The sequence below is a fragment of the Lycorma delicatula genome, chromosome 7 (assembly GCF_047948215.1).
Source record: "Lycorma delicatula isolate Av1 chromosome 7, ASM4794821v1, whole genome shotgun sequence".
Lineage (NCBI taxonomy): Eukaryota > Metazoa > Arthropoda > Insecta > Hemiptera > Fulgoridae > Lycorma > Lycorma delicatula.
Window position 1 is genome coordinate 25,942,485 of NC_134461.1, and position 22,516 is coordinate 25,965,000.

General features: G+C 33.3%; 1 protein-coding gene across 1 annotated transcript; it reads right to left on the bottom strand.

Moving 5' to 3' along the window:
* Positions 1 to 3,601: 3,601 nt before the first annotated feature.
* On the bottom strand, positions 3,602 to 22,048 carry LOC142328220 (uncharacterized). Its single transcript, XM_075371815.1, has 2 exons — positions 21,880 to 22,048; positions 3,602 to 11,552 (listed from the first exon to the last, which is right to left on the bottom strand). Exon 2 carries the CDS (start codon positions 11,550 to 11,552, stop codon positions 11,076 to 11,078), a length of 477 nt encoding a protein of 158 aa, XP_075227930.1. The 5' UTR covers positions 21,880 to 22,048; the 3' UTR covers positions 3,602 to 11,075.
* Between the last annotated feature and the right edge of the window lie 468 nt (positions 22,049 to 22,516).

Genomic DNA, 22,516 nt, shown 5'->3' on the forward strand with positions numbered 1-22,516 from the left:
CCAAGGTTTCATGATGGTAGAAAGAGCATTGAAAATGATCCACATCTATGAGCATCACAGACAGTTCCAAGTAGAAGAAAATGTTCAAAAAGTGGCTGGAATACTTCAAAATGATCGTTCTGCATCTAAGTTAATTGAGGAGATCGCTGGAATTCCTAAAACTACTGTGCATCACATTCTAACTGAAAATTTGGGCAAAAAGATCTGTTGTTGCTTTGTGCTCCGCTCAAAAACGATTCCAGAGTGGAACACTGCAGAGACATGAAAAGATTGGCCGCTAGGAACCCAGACTTCATGTCTTGCATCGTAACAGGTGATAAATCATGATGTTTTCAGTATTTTGAGCGTTTTCATAATTTTGACATGATTTCAGATATCCAGAGGGCTACAACCATGGTACTGCAGGTAATTTCAAAGGTCGATTATTGATTGTTTTGAACAATTTTTCCAATGCTTCCAGTTGTGTATTGACTAACAAGCAGCCTATTTTGAATAAAAAGTCATATAAAAAAAAATAAACATCTTGTATATTATCTCACATGAGTTATCTTTCCTGTGGGACAGACTGTGTATAAATATAAAATAAAAAATAGAAGAAACAAAAATTCTTCAAACTAAAAATGAAAACAGGTATGTATAGAATTAAATAATATAGACGTGAATTCTATAGGAATATGAAACTTGATAAGGTTGACAAAAGACAAAATTTCTTATTAACTAAATGATACAGTTTATCAATGTAACGTAAACAATATGCACTAGATCTTAATTGATTCAATCTTCATTAAAGATAAATTTGGAAATTAACAATTTGTGGTCTTAAGTTTAAGGTTAATATAAAACAGCTCTTTTTGCCCCTAAATTTAACATTTTTGTCAAGGTATGAAAAAAAAATGTGTCTTACCATGATATGTAAATATTTAAGGCATGAAATAAAAAATGTTTGAGGTAGTTATAACATTATAATATATTAATATCAATTTCTTTTTTATGTTTTGATACAAAGATGCTAATGTGTCAATGATTATAACTCCATAACCTGTGTGGACAGATTTTTAAAGGAAAGTTTCCATGATATCTTATTTTCTCAAAAAGCTTTTACTTACAATTAAGGTTTTTGATTAATTTTTATTCCAGTTTTTGAAATCTTAATGCCTCAAATACTGGACTAATTTTCACCATTAAAATTTATCTTTTTATCTTGGTCATTACATTACTTTAAGTTAGCTTTACCATCATTAAGTTACTTTATCCAGCAGTATGTAGAGGCTAGAAGGCACCTGAACAGAGCTATCAAAAAATCTAAGAAAGATCATTGGGAAAGACTGTGTAAAGAATTGGATAATGACCCTTGGGGTAACACATATCGTATTGTTACGAAAAAATTCGGCAGAAGATTACCCATATTGGGCAAAGATCAGGCAGAAGCGCAAATTGAAAACTTGTTTCCATGCAATGAAGAGATAATAGATGAACTGCCGGAGTACGAGAGAAGAAGGTTTACGTCAGCCGAAGTAGTCTGTGCCATTTGTTGTCTCAATAACAAGAAAAGTCCAGGGCCTGACGGTATACCTTCTGTCATTCTTAAAGGGTTGGTCCAAAAAGTACCATGGGAAATGACCGATATCTTAAATTACGGGATGGAGAATGATTCATTTCCAGAATGCTGGAAGGAATCAAGAGTTGTTTTCCTTCCAAAAAATAACGAAGAACGAGAACTGCCCAGCTTTAGGCCGCTCTGCCTGCTGAACAATATAGGTAAGGCGGTAGAGAAGATGATCGCAGCTAGAATTAGAAGCGAGATAGAAGAAGGGCAAGGAATAAGCCAAAACCAATTTGGTTTTTGGAAGGGGCGCTCTACTGTATTAGCGGCAAAAAAGTAATAAACTGGGCCACACAAGTGAAGAGAGGCACTTGGAGATCTAGAGGCGTTCCGCTTCTTGTCTCCTTGGATGTAAAGAACGCTTTCGGCTCCATTAGATGGAGCCATATACATAATGCATTATCGGCAAAAGGCATCAGCCCATATCTAAGGAGGCAGGTGGCGAGGTATCTTGATGACAGGAAATGTAAAATCAACACGCACGGCGGTGAAATACAGTTTAGAATACATGGAGGAGTGCCCCAAGGATCGGTTCTCGGCCCACTATTATGGGTGCTGACATTTGATGAAGTATTGAGACTGGAATACCCAGAAGGAGTGGAGGTTATCGCATATGCGGATGACCTGGCTGTCCTTGTAAGCGGTAGAGAACCAGTAGATGTACAAGAAAGGGCTAACCAGGCATTGAACATGATTAATAACTGGCTTCGAGAAAAACAGTTGTCGCTGTCTGTTGGCAAATGTAGGTATATCCTATTTACGGGGAGAAGGAAAATTCACAGACTTAATGTACAGAGTAACGGACAGAATTTACTTGAGACGGATAAGTTGAAATATCTGGGCATTACGTTCCAGAAAAACTGTGAGTTTACTGAACATATACACAATGTATATCGGAGAGCGGATAAAACTATACAGGCATTAAATGTTATTATGAGTAGGCAAAGAGCACCAAGGGCCTCAAAAAGACGAGTAATAGCGTCGACTGTCGTATCTGCGCTATTATATGCGGTGCCGGTTTGGTGGCCTTCATTACGCATCAAAAAGAACTTAGCATGTTTGGTCAAAACTCATAGGAGGTTGTTGCTCGGCGTGGTGTCAGCATATAGGACAGTCTCCTATGAGGCGTTATGTGTTATCGCTGGCGTACCTCCAATAGATCTGATGGCGCAGTACAGATTTGAGAAGACACAAGGTGTAGAAACACGGGATGCTAAGGAAAGAATGCTTGTTAGATGGCAAGAGAGATGGAATGTAGCTACTACTGGAGAACGTACTAGAAAGCTAATCCCCAACTTAAAGAAATGGCTTAACAGGGGACATGGTGATTTTAATTTTTATACTGCTCAGTTCTTTACAGGCCATGGTTGTTTCAACCATTATCTGTATAAAATCAACAGAAGACAGACACCGACATGTATGTATTGTGGCATAGATGATGATGTTGAGCATACATTTACGGAATGCGTTAGGTGGGGGGTGGATAAGCAAGATGTGGACTTATCCAATGCAAATGAGAGAACCACCTTAAATATGATAGCCAGCGAAGAGAATTGGAATAGAACAGAAAGAATAATCAGAAAAATACTCATACAAAAGAGTGAAGATGAGAAACAATTGGGGTATTGATTATAAATTAGGGCAGGGTAGACAGCCCCAGTGGTGAGGGCTGACATGCCTAGGTGTGTCAGTTCCGATGATCCACTGGGGACTCCAAGGGTTTGTCGGAAGATGTAAGAAGATGTGGGAAATGAAGCATTAAAAGACCCAGTCGCCACGTCACGGCTGCTCAAGGTATGGCGTGCGAAATACATAAGGGCATTATTAAAATAAAATACTGTGACTCAAAAGAACTGACCGGTGAGCCGACCTGCCATGCCGGACTTACAGCCGGTAGGCGGGAAGGCTCATTAGAGTATAACAGGCACTCCCCTGGGTGGCGTAATACCACACAGTCGATCCGGCCCAGGGGAGTAGTCGGGGAAAAAAAAAAAAAAAAAAAAAAAAAAAAAGTTACTTTATCCAAAAATGTGATTTTTTTCTTAAAATTTAAGAAAATTTATTTGTCTTCTCCTCCAACTTATATGATTTAATTTTTAATTCAATTTTTTACCTTAATATTTTCACTAATTTCCTGGTTTATCTAGGCAGGTGGATTCCAGCCATCATGTATGTCAGATGGATATAACTCATCTGTTATAAGTGTGTTTCTAATTTTTTATAAAAGGTTAGTACTCAAGTACAAAATATATTTTGTTTTTATTAAATAAATCAAAACTGAAACCACAATTTCTTTTTTTTAGCTGATGTAATCCCTAGAAATTCCTGGGAAAGTATTAAAAATAATCTCCATTTTAATGATAACACCAGTATTTCAAAATCAAATGATAAATTATATAAACTGTTTTGTTGATTGATAATATTTTAGATAAATTTCATAATATAAATTTGGATGACAAACTCTCTGTAGACGAGCAAATAATACACTTGAATGAAAACGTGCAATAAAGGTTTACATACAAAAAACGCAGAAGTGGGGGGATTTATGTTTTATGTGATGAAAAGGCAATTCTTTATAATTTTGAATTTTATACTAGGAAAGCTCAGCATGACCATTCTTTAACATGAGTGTTTGCGGAAGTGTAGTTCTCGGATTGTCTAAAATTATACTCAGAAACTTAAACCATAAACTTTACTTCAACAACTGGTCTACCAATCTTGTCATAGCATTATGAAAAATTGGGATAGAGTAATTAGGTCCAGTTCGATCAAACAGACTGCGAAGTTGTCAGTTTACGAGCAGCAAAGGTATGAAAAAAAGAAGAGGTGCAATTGAAGAAAGAACAGTATTGTTCAATGAAAACAACTATCTAGTGTGGTTAAAAGATATGATAATAAACCAGTTCATTTACTAAGTTCTTTTGTTGGAGCATATCCACTAAGTAAAGTGAAATGTTATGACTCGCAGGAAAAAAAGAAAATTGAGGTTGACTGCCCTATCATTGTATTAGCGTATAAGTGTGTGGGAGGTGTAGACATACTGGACTCTTAACTGCTTTGGTTTTTTTTTGTCTTCAGTCATTTGACTGGTTTGATGCAGCTCTCCATTATTTCCTATCTAATGTCAGTCGTTTCATTTCAGTATGTGGCTCATAAGTCTGTCTCTTATTTTAACTGTATTTTTCCAAATCCTTCTTTCTTCATCAATTTGCCGCAACAGCTCTTCATTTGTCACTTTATCCACCCATCTGATTTTTAACATTCTCCTATAGCACCACATTTCAAAAGCCTTTTCTTTTCAGGTACTCCGATCGTCCAAGTTTCACTTCCATATAAAGTTACTCTCCAAACATATACTTTCAAAAATGTTTTCCTGATATTTAAATTAATTTTTGATCTAAACCAATTATATTTCTGACTAAAGGCTCATCATTTCACCTGTGCTATTCAGCATTTTGTATTGCTCCTACTTCATCCGTCTTTAGTAATTCTACTTCCCAAATATTTTAAAATTTTCTACCTCCATAATTTTTCTCTTCCTATTTTTATATTTGGTGGTCCATTTCTACTACAGTTCATTACTTTTGTTTTATTCTTGTTTATATTCATGCAATAGTTCTTGTGTAGGACTTCATCCATGCCGTTCATTGTTGCTTCAAAATCTTTTTACTGTCAGCTACAATTTCTATATCATCAGCTAATAGTACATCTTTATATTTTCAACTTGTATTGTTACTACTGATTTAAATTGTTCTTTAACATCATTAACTGCTAGTTTTATGTAAAGATTAAAAAGTAACAGGGATGGGGAACATCCTTGTCAGACTCCCTTTTTTTTTATTAAGGCTTCTTTATTATGTTTTTCAATTATTACAGTTTGGTTTCTATAATGTTAGCAACTGTTCTTCCATCTCTGTACTTGAACCCTAAATTTTTTAAAATGCTGAACATTTTATTCCAGTCTACATTATCGAATGCCTTTTCCAGGTCTATAAATGCCAAGTATGTTGGTTTGTTTTTCTTTAATCTTCCTTACACTGTTAATCTAAGTGCTAAAATTGCTTCCCTTGTCCCTATACTTTTCCTGAAACCAAATTGGTCTTCTCCTAATACTTCTTCCACTCACCACTCAATTCTGTACAAATTCTAGTTAAAATTTTTGATGCATAAATAATTGAGCTAATTTTTCTGTATTCTTCAGAATACAGAAATCTGCTCCTGCTTTCTTTGGTATCATGACTATCAAAGTCTTTTTGAAGTCTGACAGAACATTTTGAAAATATTACATACCAGTTTGTATAATCTATCGCTTCCTCACCTGCATTGCACAATAATTTTGCAGGTATTCCATCCTCTCAGGAGCCTTTCAGCCATTCAAATCTTTTAATACTCTCTTAAATTCAGATCTCAGTAGTTTTCCCTTGTCATTTTTTTCAACTTCCTCTTCTTCCTCTGTAACACCAGTTTCTAATTCATTTCTTCCTTGTACCTCTTCAATATATTCCATCTGATTAGATTTTAATTAACATACCACAAAATTTTCCTTAACTTTCCTATATGCTCCGTCTATTTTAGCAATGATCATCATTTCTCTTTCCACTTCTAAACACTTTTCTTTAATCCACTCTTCTTTTGCTAATTTGCATTTCCTGTTTATAGTATTTCTTAACTGTCGATAGTTCCTTTTACTTTCTTCATCACTAGCATTCTTATATTTTCTACATTCATCCACCAGCTGCAATATATTCTCTGATATCCAAGGTTTTCTAGCAGTTCTCTATGTTCCGTTTAAGTTCACTTCTGCTGATTTAAGAATTTCCTTTTTAACAGTCTCCCATTCTTCTTCTATATTTTCTACCCTATCTTTTTTACTCAGATTTCTTGCGATGTCCTGCTCAAAAATTTCTTTACCTCCTCTTCCTCAAGTTTTTCTAAATACAATCGATTCATCTGATACTTTTCTTCAGGTTTTTAAACCCCAATTGCTTTGTTTAGAGTTAAAACTTGATCTAAAATATGGTATTTACGCTTTTTTTTTCATTTAAAATTATACCAAATAATTGTTAATACTTGGTTATTATACAAGCAAGACTACTTAGTTTTCAATTTAGAATGTAAGAAACATCTGAGCTTATTACAATTCAAGGCTTGTGTAGGAGAATTATTATGCTATCAAGGGAAAATCATTTCTAAAAACAAAAAGGAAGTCCTAGTGCAAATATTGAAATAGAGTTGGAACTGAAAGCAAAGTGAGGACTGATGACACCAGTTCCAATAAAAGAGGTTCGGCAGGATGAGACTGGTCACTGGCCTACTTTTGCAACTAAGAGAGCAATGTCTAAATTTCCAAAATGTGCGGCTGCTCCAAAGGTTATGTGCTTAAAGTGTAGTACATTTATGTACTACACATTATGTACTACATTTATGTGTATTATTTATTCAATTATTTTCCTTTTTAATTAGGAGTTTTTATTTTATATTAATAATTTGTAAGAAAAAAATATTTAAATAATAATCATTAATATTAATAATAAAATTTTTGTATGTCCACTGATTGTCTATGTTTAATTTAAAAATCCACTCTAAAAATCTCTCACGGATTGAAATTTTATGGCTGATTGAGACCACAAAGACACAATACTCCTCCCAGCCACCAAAAGAAAACTTTTGAAAATATTATTCTTAAAAATATTTAAAAAATTAATTTTTGTTAGCTTTTATTTATTTATTTTTTAATTAAAATAATTTGGGCAGTAGAGGGTTAAATAATATTACACACAACCATTATAGTCAGATTGTAACAGAAATAGAAGGCAAAAGAGAAAAAATGCATAAGAGAAATTTTAAATAAAATATATACCACTATCACTAAAAATTGAAGTAAACTGCAAAGAATAAAAAAGAACTATAAAAAAATTGCAGAAATTAGCATCTACCTAAAACCCAAAACTAAAGTAAAAAAATATTTATTTACAAAAATTATCTTAAACTAATAATAACAATAACTGAATCTGGTTTTCAATAGTTTTAATTATTTTTGTGACAAGACATTGTGACTTGATCAATTACGGATACAGTAAATTCCTGATTATCTATGTTAATTAAGAATTTATGTCACAAGAATATCCATTCTGTCTATTACACAGCACCATTACAGTCTCGTAGTCACTAACTGCAATAAAAATTAAAATTACAATAATTTTAGAGAAAGAAATGTCAATATCCTTTGACAAAATGGTACAGTATTACTACTCTGTTAATGGTACACACCATGAATTGCATTTTGTAGAAAGGATTCATGATATGATTGACATAAAGTGAGTCCTTTCCACACCCAAGAGCGACTAATATTACTAATAAAGAGATAATAATATTGTTACTCTAGAAAGAGGATAGCATTATTTGGAAAAATATTACATCTATTTTTAATTTTTCATAATTTATTTTATAGAAGTTACCTTATAAAAGAAAGTTATGCAGTATTTCTATTAATGTGAAGTACTGTTCTCTGTTTCTATGGTATCCTACATTGGAATACTTATGTCACTGCTCATTTAGCTACTATATTATTATTACTATACTTTGTTCAATTGTTAATATATATATGATTTATCCTACATCAAGCAGCAATTAGCCATACTTTTTCAACAGTATAATATATATTGTCAGTTCAGAAGAAATGAATGTTAAGTCAGTAGTTGGGGCGATCAAATGTGTCTGTTTCGCACCTGTTATTTTGTGGTTTTATTTAATGTTTTTGAGTTATTCGTAAGTTAATTTTTTATTATATTGGTGTATGAATGTTCAAACTATAGTGATCTACATAGAATGGTCAGCTCTACGGGTCTGATAGATTCAAGCTGTGTTTCAATTGTGGTGGTGAAGGTCACCGTGAGGATGAATGCAGAGCGGGGATCAAGTGCACTGATTGTGGCATGGAGGGCCACAACTTCAGTAGTAGGAGATGCTTTAAGGCCCTCAAATGAAGATCATTCAGGTCAACCTAAATAGTAGCAAGAGTGTCCGTGATCTGCTTTGGGTCACCACCAGAAGCAGGGAGGTTGTTCTGGTTGTCGTCAGCGAACCCAACCTAAGAGTGGTGGAAAATACGAGATGGGTTCAAGGATGACCTTGAACTCAGGTCAGGAGCATGGGTTTTTGTGGATTGATGCTGCTAGGATCAGGGTTGTTAGCTGTTACTTGTTACCAAACAAAGATATCAGAACTTTTGAGGAGGTCAATGAATTGATTGATGTTTTGACAGCAGATAATCTCTAGCCACAGGATTAGAGACCAACTCTGTAGAGTTCGAGGTAGCTAAGGTTACATGCAGAATGGAGATGCTCCCTAGGGCTTGGAAGCTCAATTATAAAGATTTAGAGGTTTTCAAGGAGATATTAGCAAAGAAACTCTCTGAGGGTTCTGTTGCTACTTGCAGACTTGCAGATATTCTGTCAGAGGAAAGTGTCAAAAGTTCTATCAGAGCAAAGAGTGGCAATCCAAAAAAAAAAAAACAAAGCATACTGGTGGAGTGCTGAAATTGCCATTCTCAGACAGGAATGCCAAAGGGCCAGAAGGGTCCTTCAGAGGAGACAAACCGGCATCAACACCAAAGTAGCTAGAGACTGGCTTTCTAGGTGCAAAAGTAACATGAGATCGATGATGATTAAGAGAACCGGGTGGGCACAATCTGCAAGGATCCCTGGGGGAATGGGTATAAAATCATCATGAAAAGATCTGGCAGTGTTACCCATTCTCTCTGGGGCACAGACCCAGGAAATAAGTTAGACTGTTGTTTCCCAGGGGTGAGAAACAGTGTCAAAGAAAGTTAGTGGCATTGGAAATCCCTCACTGCATAGTTAGAAAGCTTCATGAAGCTAGCAACAAGCTGAAAGTGGGTAAAAGCCCAGGGCCAGATGTGATTCCTCTAGAGGCAGTGAAGGTCCTACTGGACGTCGATCCAGTGATGGTACTAGAAGCCATTAACCATGTCAGCACCAGTGGGATTACTCCCATGAATTGGAAGTGCGCCAGGCTGGTCTTACTGAAGAACTGGCACAGAAGATGTGGACCCAACAGGTTATGGGCTATTATGCCTTTTGAATACCCTAGGTAAGTTCTTCGAGGCACTCATCCTGAAAAGACTCAAGAATGAAGTTGAAGAAGCAGGTGGTCTCTAAGATTGCCAATATGAATTCCATGAGGAAGATCCACTATTGATGCGTTTAATAGTCAATTCCAGCGTCGATACAGCAACTCGTGGCTCTAGACATTCGAGAAAAGTCCTGATTTTGGTCTTCCTGGATGACAAGAATGCATTTAATAGTGTCAAGTGGGCTGCTATCAAGGAGGAGCTGGATAGGAGGAATATCTCCCCCTACATAAAGAAGCTGATTCCAGACTACCTACCCAAGAGGAAAACCTTTGGCCTGATAGCCAATGACAGGATCGTGTTTTATATGGAGCATGAGGTGCCTCAAGGATCCTTGCTTGGGTCACTGCTTTGGAATTTTGTGTATGACAGCGTACTTGACTTGTACTGGCTGGAAGCAGTGGGTTTTGCTGACGATGTCATACTAGTCGCCTTGGATAAGGATATTCAGACTGATTGACAAAGTGAATTTGGCCATCAGTATGGCGAAAGACTGGCTAAAGGACAAGGGACTGAATCTCACTGCTGTGAAAACAGAGGTGTTAGTCATTGCGGGAAGAAGGAGGGTCCCACCTATACATCACAAGCAATGCTCTGGTGGAGCCAGTTCAACAGGTCAAATAATGTGTCTGGATGTACTACGAATGTAAGTTCACTAGGCTCGTGGACAAGGTGGTTGCTAAAGCCAATAAGGGCACTAACTGGGCTGCCCATGTTTTAAAAAATATAAATTGCCACATATTATTACATAAATGAATTATGATAAAATTGACTCCTGTACAACTATTGGTGATGCAGAAACACTTCAAAGCTCTATTCACTTAATAAATTACTGCATTTACCTATACATAATTATACTAAGCAGACAATAACCATGGCTAGGTTTAATAAGATATAGAAATCATTTTTTTAAACAGATTAAATGTAATTTTTTAATTTTGTTCAGGATAATATGATATTTCAAACAAATCATTTATATAATAAAATATATTTATCTATGCATACATTTCATATTTCAATCATTTATACAAAACTAAATTTTAAGTGTTTTTTTTTCAAATGAAAAAAAAATAAGGCACTATCTAACAACTACATAAAAAGCTATATTCAGTAATTTTACATCATCCTAAATAAACCTTTAACTAAGCAAAAAAGTAAAAGAAAAATACACACATACATATATACAGAAATTTGATTACATATTAATTTTAATGTAATTATCGATGATTTTCATTTTTGAATATAGTTCCCTTAATAAAAAAATAATTAGCATAATAAATCACAATATAGATTTAAAATTAAAAAAAGATATTATTAGAATTAATAAGCAATATGGCCATTAACCATTTTTGCTTCTCTAATTATACGTTTTTCAAGATTAAAATCATATTCAAATTCACCATTCTCGATGCAATGTTTAACTTTATTAAGTCTTTCTGTAAATTCATTCAACACTAATTTATTACTATTATTACTCAATTTTACATCTATTTCAAGATGTGGTGCTATTCTGAATGGTACTGAATCGAGTTGATTTTGTACTTCATTTATTCCCCTTCCAGATTGTAAATGCAATGTTGAAGTTGTGTCAGACGATAATGTTGGTGAAGGATTGTACGGAAGAGGTGCAGGTGAAACAGGATTTAAATTTGGATATAATGATGAAGAATGTGATGTTGATGATGGAGGTGGCGGTGGAGGTGCTGCCCGCACCACACAAAATCCATCAATTGGAGTAGGATCTACAGTTACGTGTGGCGGTTCCTTCTTTTTTGTACTTCCAAACAACCAAGACATCTGAAAAAAAAAATAATGCACTTTAAAACATATGTAAAGTATAAAACCAAATTCTTAGTATCTAAAAAAAAATAATTAACTCCATCCTTTACAACCTGATGATAACACAAAACCATTACAAGGAATTAACACTTAAAAAAATTAAAAAAGAAAGAATAAAATCTAAACTATATAGAAATCATCTATTATGTGAATGTATGAAACATATAAAAAAATATACACAATAGTTAAAGAATAATAATTTTTACTAATTCTTTCATAAATTCTGATTTTTTGAAATCAGCACTAAACTGAAACATTAGTGAAAAATTATACTTATTCAAAATATGGGAAAACCTACAAAAATCAGTGCCCATACAAAATAACTGACAGAAAAGAAATCTATTAACTGATAAATAAATCTTTTATTCTGATTACAACATAATAAATACACACCAGGAATGGATTGATATGATACTTCATGGAGAAGAAAAACAAACTTCTCCAGCATTTGCCTGGATGCATCGTGGAAAATCACAGCAAAACACTGATCCAAACAGCATCACAAAATGTAAGAGATTAATCATAAAATAAAAAATAGGTGTGATTACTGTCCATATTAATTATCTAAAATATAAACACATGAAATAATATAGACAGATTCAAAAAAAAATGTACTCACTGTTTGTAATTAAATAATATCTAAAGAAAACGACTTACACTCACAAATCTAATGTGTAGTGCAATGTAAGATATTAAACTTGTCGTCGTAGGCGAAGCTGGCAATTTATGTCATGCATGCATGGGTGGTTGGTGGTGGAACAAGCAGTCATATTAGCCAGCGCAGCAGAAGACAGTTAAGTGTAAGACGCATTCCGAAGAGTGCAAAGTAAAAAGTGTATAATCGAAGACTGCTACACATGATGAATGAGGACCCTGATCAAAGGATATAATACTGTGAATGGTTTCAGCACATGGTTAGCGAGAATGAGGAATTTACAGGGAAGTTTGTGCAGACTGACAGGGTGCAATTCAAACTTAATGTTACTGTGAACCACCACAATTGTGTCTACTGGGCTCCTGAAAATCCTCACGCTCATGTGGGCAGGGCAGTAAATCTACCGGAGGTTGCTGCATGGTGTGGTCTATCAGTGTGTGATTTCATTGGTCACTTCTTCTTCGAGGGTACCGTAACTGGTGAGGCATATCTGATATGCTTGATAAGGATTTTGCCTGCCACCCAAAACCAGAATGGTGATAAACTTTTTTATGTACAACAAGATGAAGCCTCACTACCATCGAGATGTCTGGTTGTATCTCAATAAAACTCTACCTGGAAGGTGTGTGGTTCAAAAAGGTGCTGTTGAGTACCCACCTCGATCTCCTGATTTGACACCTCTTGGGGACCGTCACGAATGATATGTATCAACAAAAACCAACAACAACCAAAGAGCTACGTGAAAAAATTGTACTCATGTGCTGCCATAACTCCAGACATACTAACAGCTGTAGTTCGGTGTGCAGTTCAGCGCTATGGGCATTGTATAGAAGCTGCTGGTGGTCATTTCAAACACATACCATAACCCTAATTCAGTGCCAAAAATTGTCATGTCAAGTCAAATTTGTCACAAGATATGGACTAGAAAACAGTGAGTAAATTTTTTTAGAACCCCTCTGTATTAAAGTGAATAGTTGAAGATACTAAACACACAAATAACTATAAAATAAATTAAAATTTGGAAGGCGTTTATCAAAATTTATTACGCATACAACAGAGATAAGAAAATTCATAATATTCTTAAAATTTTTTAATTAGTATTATTTAAAAATTCATCAGGAGAGTAATATTGATTCTGTAAAAGAAAATCTTTTAATTGTTTATTAAATAAATAGATGAAACATTTTTTTAATGGTTTAGTGATTTCTTAAAGATGGCAATGAAAGCAAAACAAGGAGGCCCTTTGTTGTAATCCAAAGTATTGTGTTAAGTTATGTGAAAACATCTCTGTTATAGTATGAAAAAAAAAAAAGTTTGTAGTCAAGCAACTAATATGCTATACATCAATGATTCTTCAAACATTTTTTGTATCAGTGTTTACAAAACAGAAAACTAAATCTGTTCATGATTCAATCTCAATCACTTTACAATTTACATTAAAAGTAAATCTTATTTAAAAAGGAAATTGTTATTCCAAAATTGATGTTCAGTATTATTTAACAATTTTTTTTAATAATATTTATTACAATTAAAACAAAATTATCCTGAATTATTTCACTTGTAATTGTTGTTTGAAAATGCTATAGGTATTTCTAAATCTAAATTACGATAATTTATTAGCAATTAAATTATTACCAGCAATTAAAAATTACAAATGATGCACATGTTGAAAAAATTAATTAATGTAAAATCATCACTTCCATTTAAATTAAACAATTTTGTAAGAATGCATTATTGTAATAAATGAATTATTCTAATTTGGGTGACTAACAGTAAAGGCATACATCGATAGTAAACATCATATACAAAATAAAAACAAGTATTATATTTATTCTATTTACAGAATTCATTAAAGTTGAAAGCTTTGCATAATAATAATAATAATGTTTAGTCCTTTAGTTCATCAGTTGTGTGTGTTTCATCAGTACCGAGTTTTGCTTTTCTTGATTTATAGCAGGGTGTATAAAGTACAAGTAAAATTTTTATTTGATCTGTAGCAAGCAGGATGAATGAACTTAAATCCACTGTGACACGTAAAAAATTAAGATGGCAAGCTCGGGAGTTAATCAATAATGTGACATTACAAAATCTTTTCATATTTCTTCTGGAAGATGATAGCGATAATGAAAGTGTGGACATGGGAAATTCTGAAGTTAAGTAATTGAAGTGGGTGACGTTAAACCGCTTTAGTTTCTAAAGTGTCTCGTCATCACAAATCAGCTGATTTCAAAGTCGAGAGTTCTAAGGTTCAAATTCCATAACGGCAGTTACTTTCATACAGATCTGAATACTAGATCGTGGATACCGGTGTTCTTTGGAAGTTGAATTTCAATTAACCACACATCTCAGGAAGGGTCGACCTGAGACTGTACAAGACTGTACGTCATTCACATTCATACATACATCCTCATTCACCCTCTTAAGTAATACCTTGCGGTGGGTCCAGAGATTAAACAAAAAAAAGAGAAGTTTCTAAAATGTTGTTTATTTTTATTTTTGTAAGGTTTGTGTATTATTTAAATTTTTGTAAGGTTTGTGTATTATTTAAATTTTTGTAAACGTGCAGTAGCTTAGCATTTTATTTTTCTAAAGATCTATAAAACCATTTATATAACTCAGTTAATTATATTTGATTTAATTCATCATTGGATTAGCATAATATTAATTGAAAAACAAGAAAACTTTTTTTCATAAGTTATATAACTGCATATTATCAATTAAAATGAATTAATAAATATTATTTAATATTAATTCTTGAAATGATTAATATTAATATGAATGGAATAATAATTATATATACGGTTCTGTAACAAACCATATATTGCGCTAAATGGGTAATAGAAAGCCAGCTGGAGCAGGTTCAGATGACACAGTGCTTAGATTCAAGATTTATGCCCTTTACTGTAGCTAGTTTGTTAAAGGTGGATGTAGTTATATATATTTTTTTTTTATAACAAGCAGTAGTTTTTAAAAAATTTACTAAATTATTTACTTTAACAAATAAAGATTAATTAAAATAAACAGATAGATAAGTTAATATTTTTCATTTTCTACTTATCTGTCTTTATGATTCACACTTATGATGCTAAACATTGATTTAACAACTGATATATTTGTATCTTGAAAACTTGTTCTGACTTTCTGAGGGAGTTCCTGGAGGTGCCATTATACTTCAGGTGGGAATATGCCAATAAGTATTTAATAATGATTATAAGGAAAGTGTTTTATTTAGGTGCTTCAAAGCACAAAAGATAAATATTAAAATTTATAAAACACACCTAAAAAAAGACATTGCTCTTTAATATAGAATAATTAAAGAGCGTGCGGATGACAATTTTGCATACAGTATTTTTATATAATATAACCTTTTTTCAGATTTTTTAAATTTATATATGTGTCTTATAATACTCGCAGTAATGTATGGATTCCAAAGCAGGGTCATACATCTAAATCAGTTCAGTCATTGAGCTGCTACAGTGGAAAAAACAAACCACTCAAATACATTACACTCCTTTTTGGGCAGTCATGTAAAAATTCTGTTGCAAACAAAAATCCCTGAAATTTTGTCTTATGTGCATCGGAAATACTATTGCTATCATTAACTAGAATTCTGTATAAGCAATTAGCAATGCTATCTACCTGAGAAGGATAATACAGCAGTTTTATCTTTTTTTAAAGTTAAGATGCTTATAACCCAGCTGGTGGGTGAATAATTTTTTGAAATGCTAATGCTAACTTTTCAAATGTTTTTAAATAGTTATTTTCAGATATGGGTACAATTACATTGTTTGTGGAGGTTAGTAATGAATGGTTCAAAATTTCAAGGCAGACTGTTAATAAACAATGAGAAAAGAAAGGGACCAAAATATATTTCTGTAGCACCTAGCATTCTACACCTTGAAGAAAAGACATTCATTTTACATGAGTATTCTTATAATAAGATTAAAAATCATAAATTTCAACAGCTTGTTTATGATTGATAAGATGTAATTCCTCCTCTATGAATCATGAGACCTTGCCGTTGGTGAGGGGGCTTGAGTGCTCAGGGATACAGAGTAGCTGGACCGAAGGTGCAACCATATCGGAGAGGTAGCTGTTGAGAGCCAGACTAAGGAATGATTCCTGAAAGAGGGCAGCAGCTCTTTCAGTAGTTGTTAGGGGTGTGAGTCAGGACGACTTAAACGGCCGTATCAACATCACTCAGTCCTCTGAGTACTGCGCAGCTGAAAGCAATGGAAAACTACAGCTGCTTTTTTTCCAAGAAAATGTGGCTCTCTGCATTTTCACATAGCAATAATGGAGGCGCCTTCCTTGGTAAAATATTCCGGAGGTAAAATAGTCCCCCATTCGGATCTCCGGGTGGGGACTACTAAGGAAGGGGTCACCAGAAAATTAAAAAATAACATTCTACGAGTCGGAGCGTGGAATGTTAGAAGCTTAAAAAAGGTTGGTAGGCTAGAAAATTTAAAAAAGGAAATGGGTAGGACAAATGTGGATATAGTAGGAATTAGTGAGGTTCGGTGGGAAGAGGAAGGCGACTTTTGGTCAGGTGATTTTAGAGTAATTAACTCAGCGTCAAATAATGGGCAGGCAGGAGTAGGTTTCGTGATGAACAAGAAGATAGGGAGGAGAGTGGAGTATTTCAAAACGCATAGCGATAGAATCATTGTAATAAGGATAAAATCAAAACCTAAACCGACAACGATTGTTAACGTCTATATGCCTACAAGCGCCCATGATGATGATGAGGTAGAGTGTGTATACGAAGAGATTGATGAAGCAATTAAACACGTAAAAGGAGATGAAAATTTAATAATAGTTGGAGATTGGAATGCAAGCATTGGAGAAGGCAAGGAAGGAAATATAGTGGGTGAATACGGGCTGGGCAAAAGGAATGAAAGAGGGGACCGACTTATAGAGTTTTGCACGAAGTATAATTTAGTAATTGCCAACACCCAATTTAAAAATCATAATAGAAGAATATACACTTGGAAAAAGCCAGGCGATACTGGAAGGTATCAGATAGATTATATCATGGTTAAGCAAAGATTTAGAAATCAACTCGTTGACTGCAAAACTTACCCTGGAGCAGACATTGATAGCGACCATAATTTGGTGATAATGAAATGTAGATTGGGGTTTAAAAACCTGAAGAAAAGGTGTCAGATGAATCGGTGAAATTTAGAGAAGCTTGAGGAAGAGGAGGTAAAGAAGATTTTTGAGGAGGACATCGCAAGAGGTCTGAGTAAAAAAGATAAGGTAGAAAATGTAGAAGAAGAATGGGATTATGTTAAAAAGGAAATTCTTAAATCAGCAGAAGCAAACTTAGGCGGAATAAAGAGAACCGGTAGAAAACCTTGGGTTTCAGACGATATATTGCAGCTGATGGATGAACGTAGAAAATATAAGAATGCTAGTGATGAAAAAAGTAAAAGGAACTATCGGAAATTAAGAAATGCTATAAACAGGAAGTGCAAACTGGTGAAAGAAGAGTGGATTAAAGAAAAGTGTTCAGAAGTGGAAAGAGAAATGAACATTGGTAAAATAGACGGAGCATACAGGAAAGTTAAGGAAAATTTTGGGGTACATAAATTAAAATCTAATAATGTGTTAAACAAAGATGGTACACCAATATATAATACGAAAGGTAAAGTCGATAGATGGGTGGAATATATTGAAGAGTTATACGGAGGAAATGAATTAGAAAATGGTTTTATAGAGGAAGAAGAGGAAGTTGAGGAGGATGAAATGGGAGAAACAATACTGAGATCTGAATTTAAGAGAGCATTAAAAGATTTAAATGGCAGAAAGGCTCCTGGAATAGACGGAATACCTGTAGAATTACTGCGCAGTGCAGGTGAGGAAGCGATTGATAGATTATACAAACTGGTGTGTAATATTTATGAAAAAGGGGAATTTCCGTCAGACTTCAAAAAAAGTGTTATAGTTATGATACCAAAGAAAACAGGGGCAGATAAATGTGAAGAATATAGAACAATTAGTTTAACTAGTCATGCATCAAAAATCTTAACTAGAATTTTATACAGAAGAATTGAGAGGAGAGTGGAAGAAGTGTTAGGAGAAGACCAATTTGGTTTCAGGAAAAGTATAGGGACAAGGGAAGCAATTTTAGGCCTCAGATTAATAGTAGAAGGAAGATTAAAGAAAAACAAACCAACATACTTGGCGTTTATAGACCTAGAAAAGGCTTTTGATAACGTAGACTGGAATAAAATGTTCAGCATTTTAAAAAAATTAGGGTTCAAATACAGAGATAGAAGAACAATTGCTAACATGTACAGGAACCAAACAGCAACAATAACAATTGAAGAACATAAGAAAGAAGCCCTAATAAGAAAGGGAGTCCGACAAGGATGTTCCCTATCGCCGTTACTTTTTAATCTTTACATGGAACTAGCAGTTAATGATGTTAAAGAACAATTTAGATTCGGAGTAACAGTACAAGGTGAAAAGATAAAGATGCTACGATTTGCTGATGATATAGTGATTCTAGCCAAGAGTAAAAAGGATTTAGAAGAAACAATAAACGGCATAGATGAAGTCCTACGCAAAAACTATCGCATGAAAATAAACAAGAACAAAACAAAAGTAATGAAATGTAGTAGAAATAACAAAGATGGACCACTGAATGTGAAAATAGGAGGAGAAAAGATTATGGAGGTAGAAGAATTTTGTTATTTGGGAAGTAAAATTACTAAAGATGGACGAAGCAGGAGCGATATAAAATGCCGAATAGCACAAGCTAAGCGAGCCTTCAGTAAGAAATATAATTTGTTTACATCAAAAATGAATTTAAATGTCAGGAAAAGATTTTTGAAAGTGTATGTTTGGAGTGTCGCTTTATATGGAAGTGAAACTTGGACAATCGGAGTATCTGAGAAGAAAAGATTAGAAGCTTTTGAAATGTGGTGCTATAGGAGAATGTTAAAAATCAGATGGGTGGATAAAGTGACAAATGAAGAGGTATTGCGGCAAATAGATGAAGAAAGTAGCATTTGGAAAAATATAGTTAAAAGAAGAGACAGACTTATAGGCCACATACTAAGGCATCCTGGAATAGTCGCTTTAATATTGGAAGGACAGGTAGAAGGGAAAAATTGTGTAGGCAGGCCACGTTTGGAGTATGTAAAACAAATTGTTGGGGATGTAGGATGTAGAGGGTATACTGAAATGAAACGACTAGCACTAGATAGGGAATCTTGGAGAGCTGCATCAAACCAGACAAATGACTGACAAAAAAAAAAAAAAAAAAAAAAAAAAGATGTAATTTTAGCCAATTGAAAGGATCTCCACTAATATCACAGATATTTTTAATCAGTAAAAAAAAATAATAAATTGAATGCTTTAATGAGATTGCAAAAACTGAAAATGTAATCTTTTTGTTATTGATACAATATAAAATATTTTCTAAAAACTACGTAATTGCTGTGTGATTAATTAATTATGTATTAAAACTATGCTGAAAGTTTACAAAATTTTCAAGCAATGTTAAAAGGTCTATTTTTCATAATTTGTTTTAATACTTTGGACACAAAAACAAAATTGGCGTATGAGTATGTAAATTAAGTAATTCTTTAAAATATTCAGCATTTTAAAAAAATGCAGGGTTCAAGTACAGAGGTAGAAGAACAATTGCTAACATTAACAGAAACCAAACTGCAACAGTAATAACGAAGAGGATAAAAAGAAGCAATAACAAAAAGGAGTCTGTAAAGAATGTTTTCCATCACTGTTACTTTTTAATCTATACATAGAACTACCAGTTAATAATGTTAAAGAACAGTTTAGATCCAGAGTAACAGTGCAAGGTGAAAAGATAGAGATATAAGAGATGCTGTGATTTGCTGATGATATAGTAATTCTAGCTGAGAGTAAACAAGATTTATAAGAAACAATGAATGGCATATATGAAGTCATACACAAGAACTACCACATGAAATTAAACAAGAACAAAACAAAAGTAATGAAATGTAGAAGAAATAAAGAAGATGACCATTGACAGGATGAAAAAAGACTGTGGAGGCAAAAGATTTTGTTATTTGGAAAGTAGAATTAATGAAGATGGACAAAGCAGGGGTGATACAAAATGCTGAATAGCATAGGGGAAATGAGCTTTTAGTCAGAAATATAATTTGCTTACATCAACAAAAAATTTAAACATCAGGAAAATACTTTTGAAAGTATATGTTTGGAGCATAGCTTTATATGGAAGTAAAACTTGGATGACCAGAGAACCTGAGAAGAAAAGATTACAAGCTTTTGAAATGTGGTGCTATAGAAGAATGTTAAACATCAGATAGTTAAATAAAGTAACAAATAAAGAGATGTTGCGGCAAACTGATGAAGAAATAAGGATTTGGAAAACTATAGCTAAAAGAAGAGACAGACTTATAAGCCACATCTTAAGGCATCCTGTAATATTCGCTTTGATATTGGGGGGGGGGGGGCAGGTAGATGGGAAAAATTGTGCAAGCAGGCAAAGTTTGGAATGTGTAAAACAAATTGTTAGGGATGTAGGATATACGGGGTTTACCAGAATCAAACAACTGGCACTAAATAAGAAATCTGGGCATGTACAGAATATAAATACCAAGTCATTAACGATTCAGTTCTAATACTAAAGTAAATGGGAGAAAAATACTGGCTTCAATATGATATAGTTACCATACTTACTTGTGAACCATACTTAGACTTTTCAGCAAAATTATAGTGTTGTAGTATAGTCCTGGATATGGGATATTATGTAAAAATTAAGTTGCTTTTGAATTAAGTCTCAAAATAAAATAATTTCCAAGCCATTGGTCTAGCGATTGGTAGATTTATTATTAAAGCTATGATTCTTTTTAATGGAACTTGTTTTACCTAGTGTGAAGCTTAATAACTTTGATAACTGTAATAATCGAAGAAGAAACTTATTATAAAAGTACATTACAGGGCTACATACTAAAGGAATTACAAAATGGGCACAATTACCGATAGTGCCATCTGAAACTACTGAGATGTTCCATAATGTAAAAGTTCAATAACAAGGTCTCGAAAGATTTGCAAGAATTGTCCCAAGAGATTTGAAAAGGACAAATAGTTTTAAAAATTGTTTATTAATATATTTTTACAAGATTTTATTAATAGATAAGCCTGTGAAATTTTGTAACAACACCATCCATTATATTGTGAATTATAAGTAGTGATTGATGCCAGATTCCTTTCTTGTTCAGTAACTACATTGTGTTATTGGGCAAAAACGGAATTTTTCAATAAATTTAAAACAGATAATATAAAATAAAATATAAAATAAGTAAAACATAATTTTTAAATAATCATCATAAATTAATAAATCACAAACAAGAAATGAAATTATGATGCGATAACTTATGTCGCAACAAGAACAATAAATTATATTAATAAAAAACACGTGTTACAAAGATACTTTTAAAACAATGACAAACGGATATAAATGGAACAATTTTTTTTTATTTTTGGTTAATTTTTAATAATTCTTTTACTTAAAATTCAATTAATTATGCAATCTTCATGCAAGTTTTTCTCGAATCTCAAGTTTAAACAAACAAACATAACCTGTAAAATAAAAAACATCTGAACAGCTCTTACCTCCAAATGAGTAAGTTATCAGTGCAAAAGCCAAGTAGAAAATCAGTTAAAAAAAAACTTAGTAAAATAGCGTTTTCAAAGAACCACAAAAAAAAACGATTAGTTCAACTACTAAATCGTCGAAGAACAAATACTTTTAACACAGACTACCCAGACATCCAAGGTTTTGCTAGCTCGTAGCCGTCTAAATAACGGCCAAGCTTCTTTTTTTCTGAAAAGCTGCTTCCTACTGATGAAGGTAAAACTGAGAAAAGAAGATATTCTACTCCCCCTAATTTTTAATTACTAACAAAACAAAATTGGTGTAAAGGAACCTCTTATTAGCAAAAAAATATAGTTTTAATTACCAGGCAACATTTGCAATTCCAACCCGCCATTTTTAAAAAGTAAACGCAGACCTCAAGATTTTTTAAATTTCAGTGTGTATATTTCTGCCAAAAAATTAGGTGAGAATAGAAAATAGTACGTTAATTAAAAGTTTTAAAAATATTATACTCACGTGTACCTAGCTTTCTTTTCATACCGAATTAATTTGAATTTGATAACTAATTATTAGGTTCTACAAAAATAATTGATTCTACATAAGCACATAAATTTCCTCCAAATAGCATTTTGGAATAGGCGCCATGTTTTAATC

Coding starts and splice junctions, on each gene's coding strand:
- LOC142328220 (XM_075371815.1), bottom strand. CDS start 11,552: ATGTCTTGGTTGTTTGGAAGTACAAAAAAGAAGGAACCGCCACACGTA.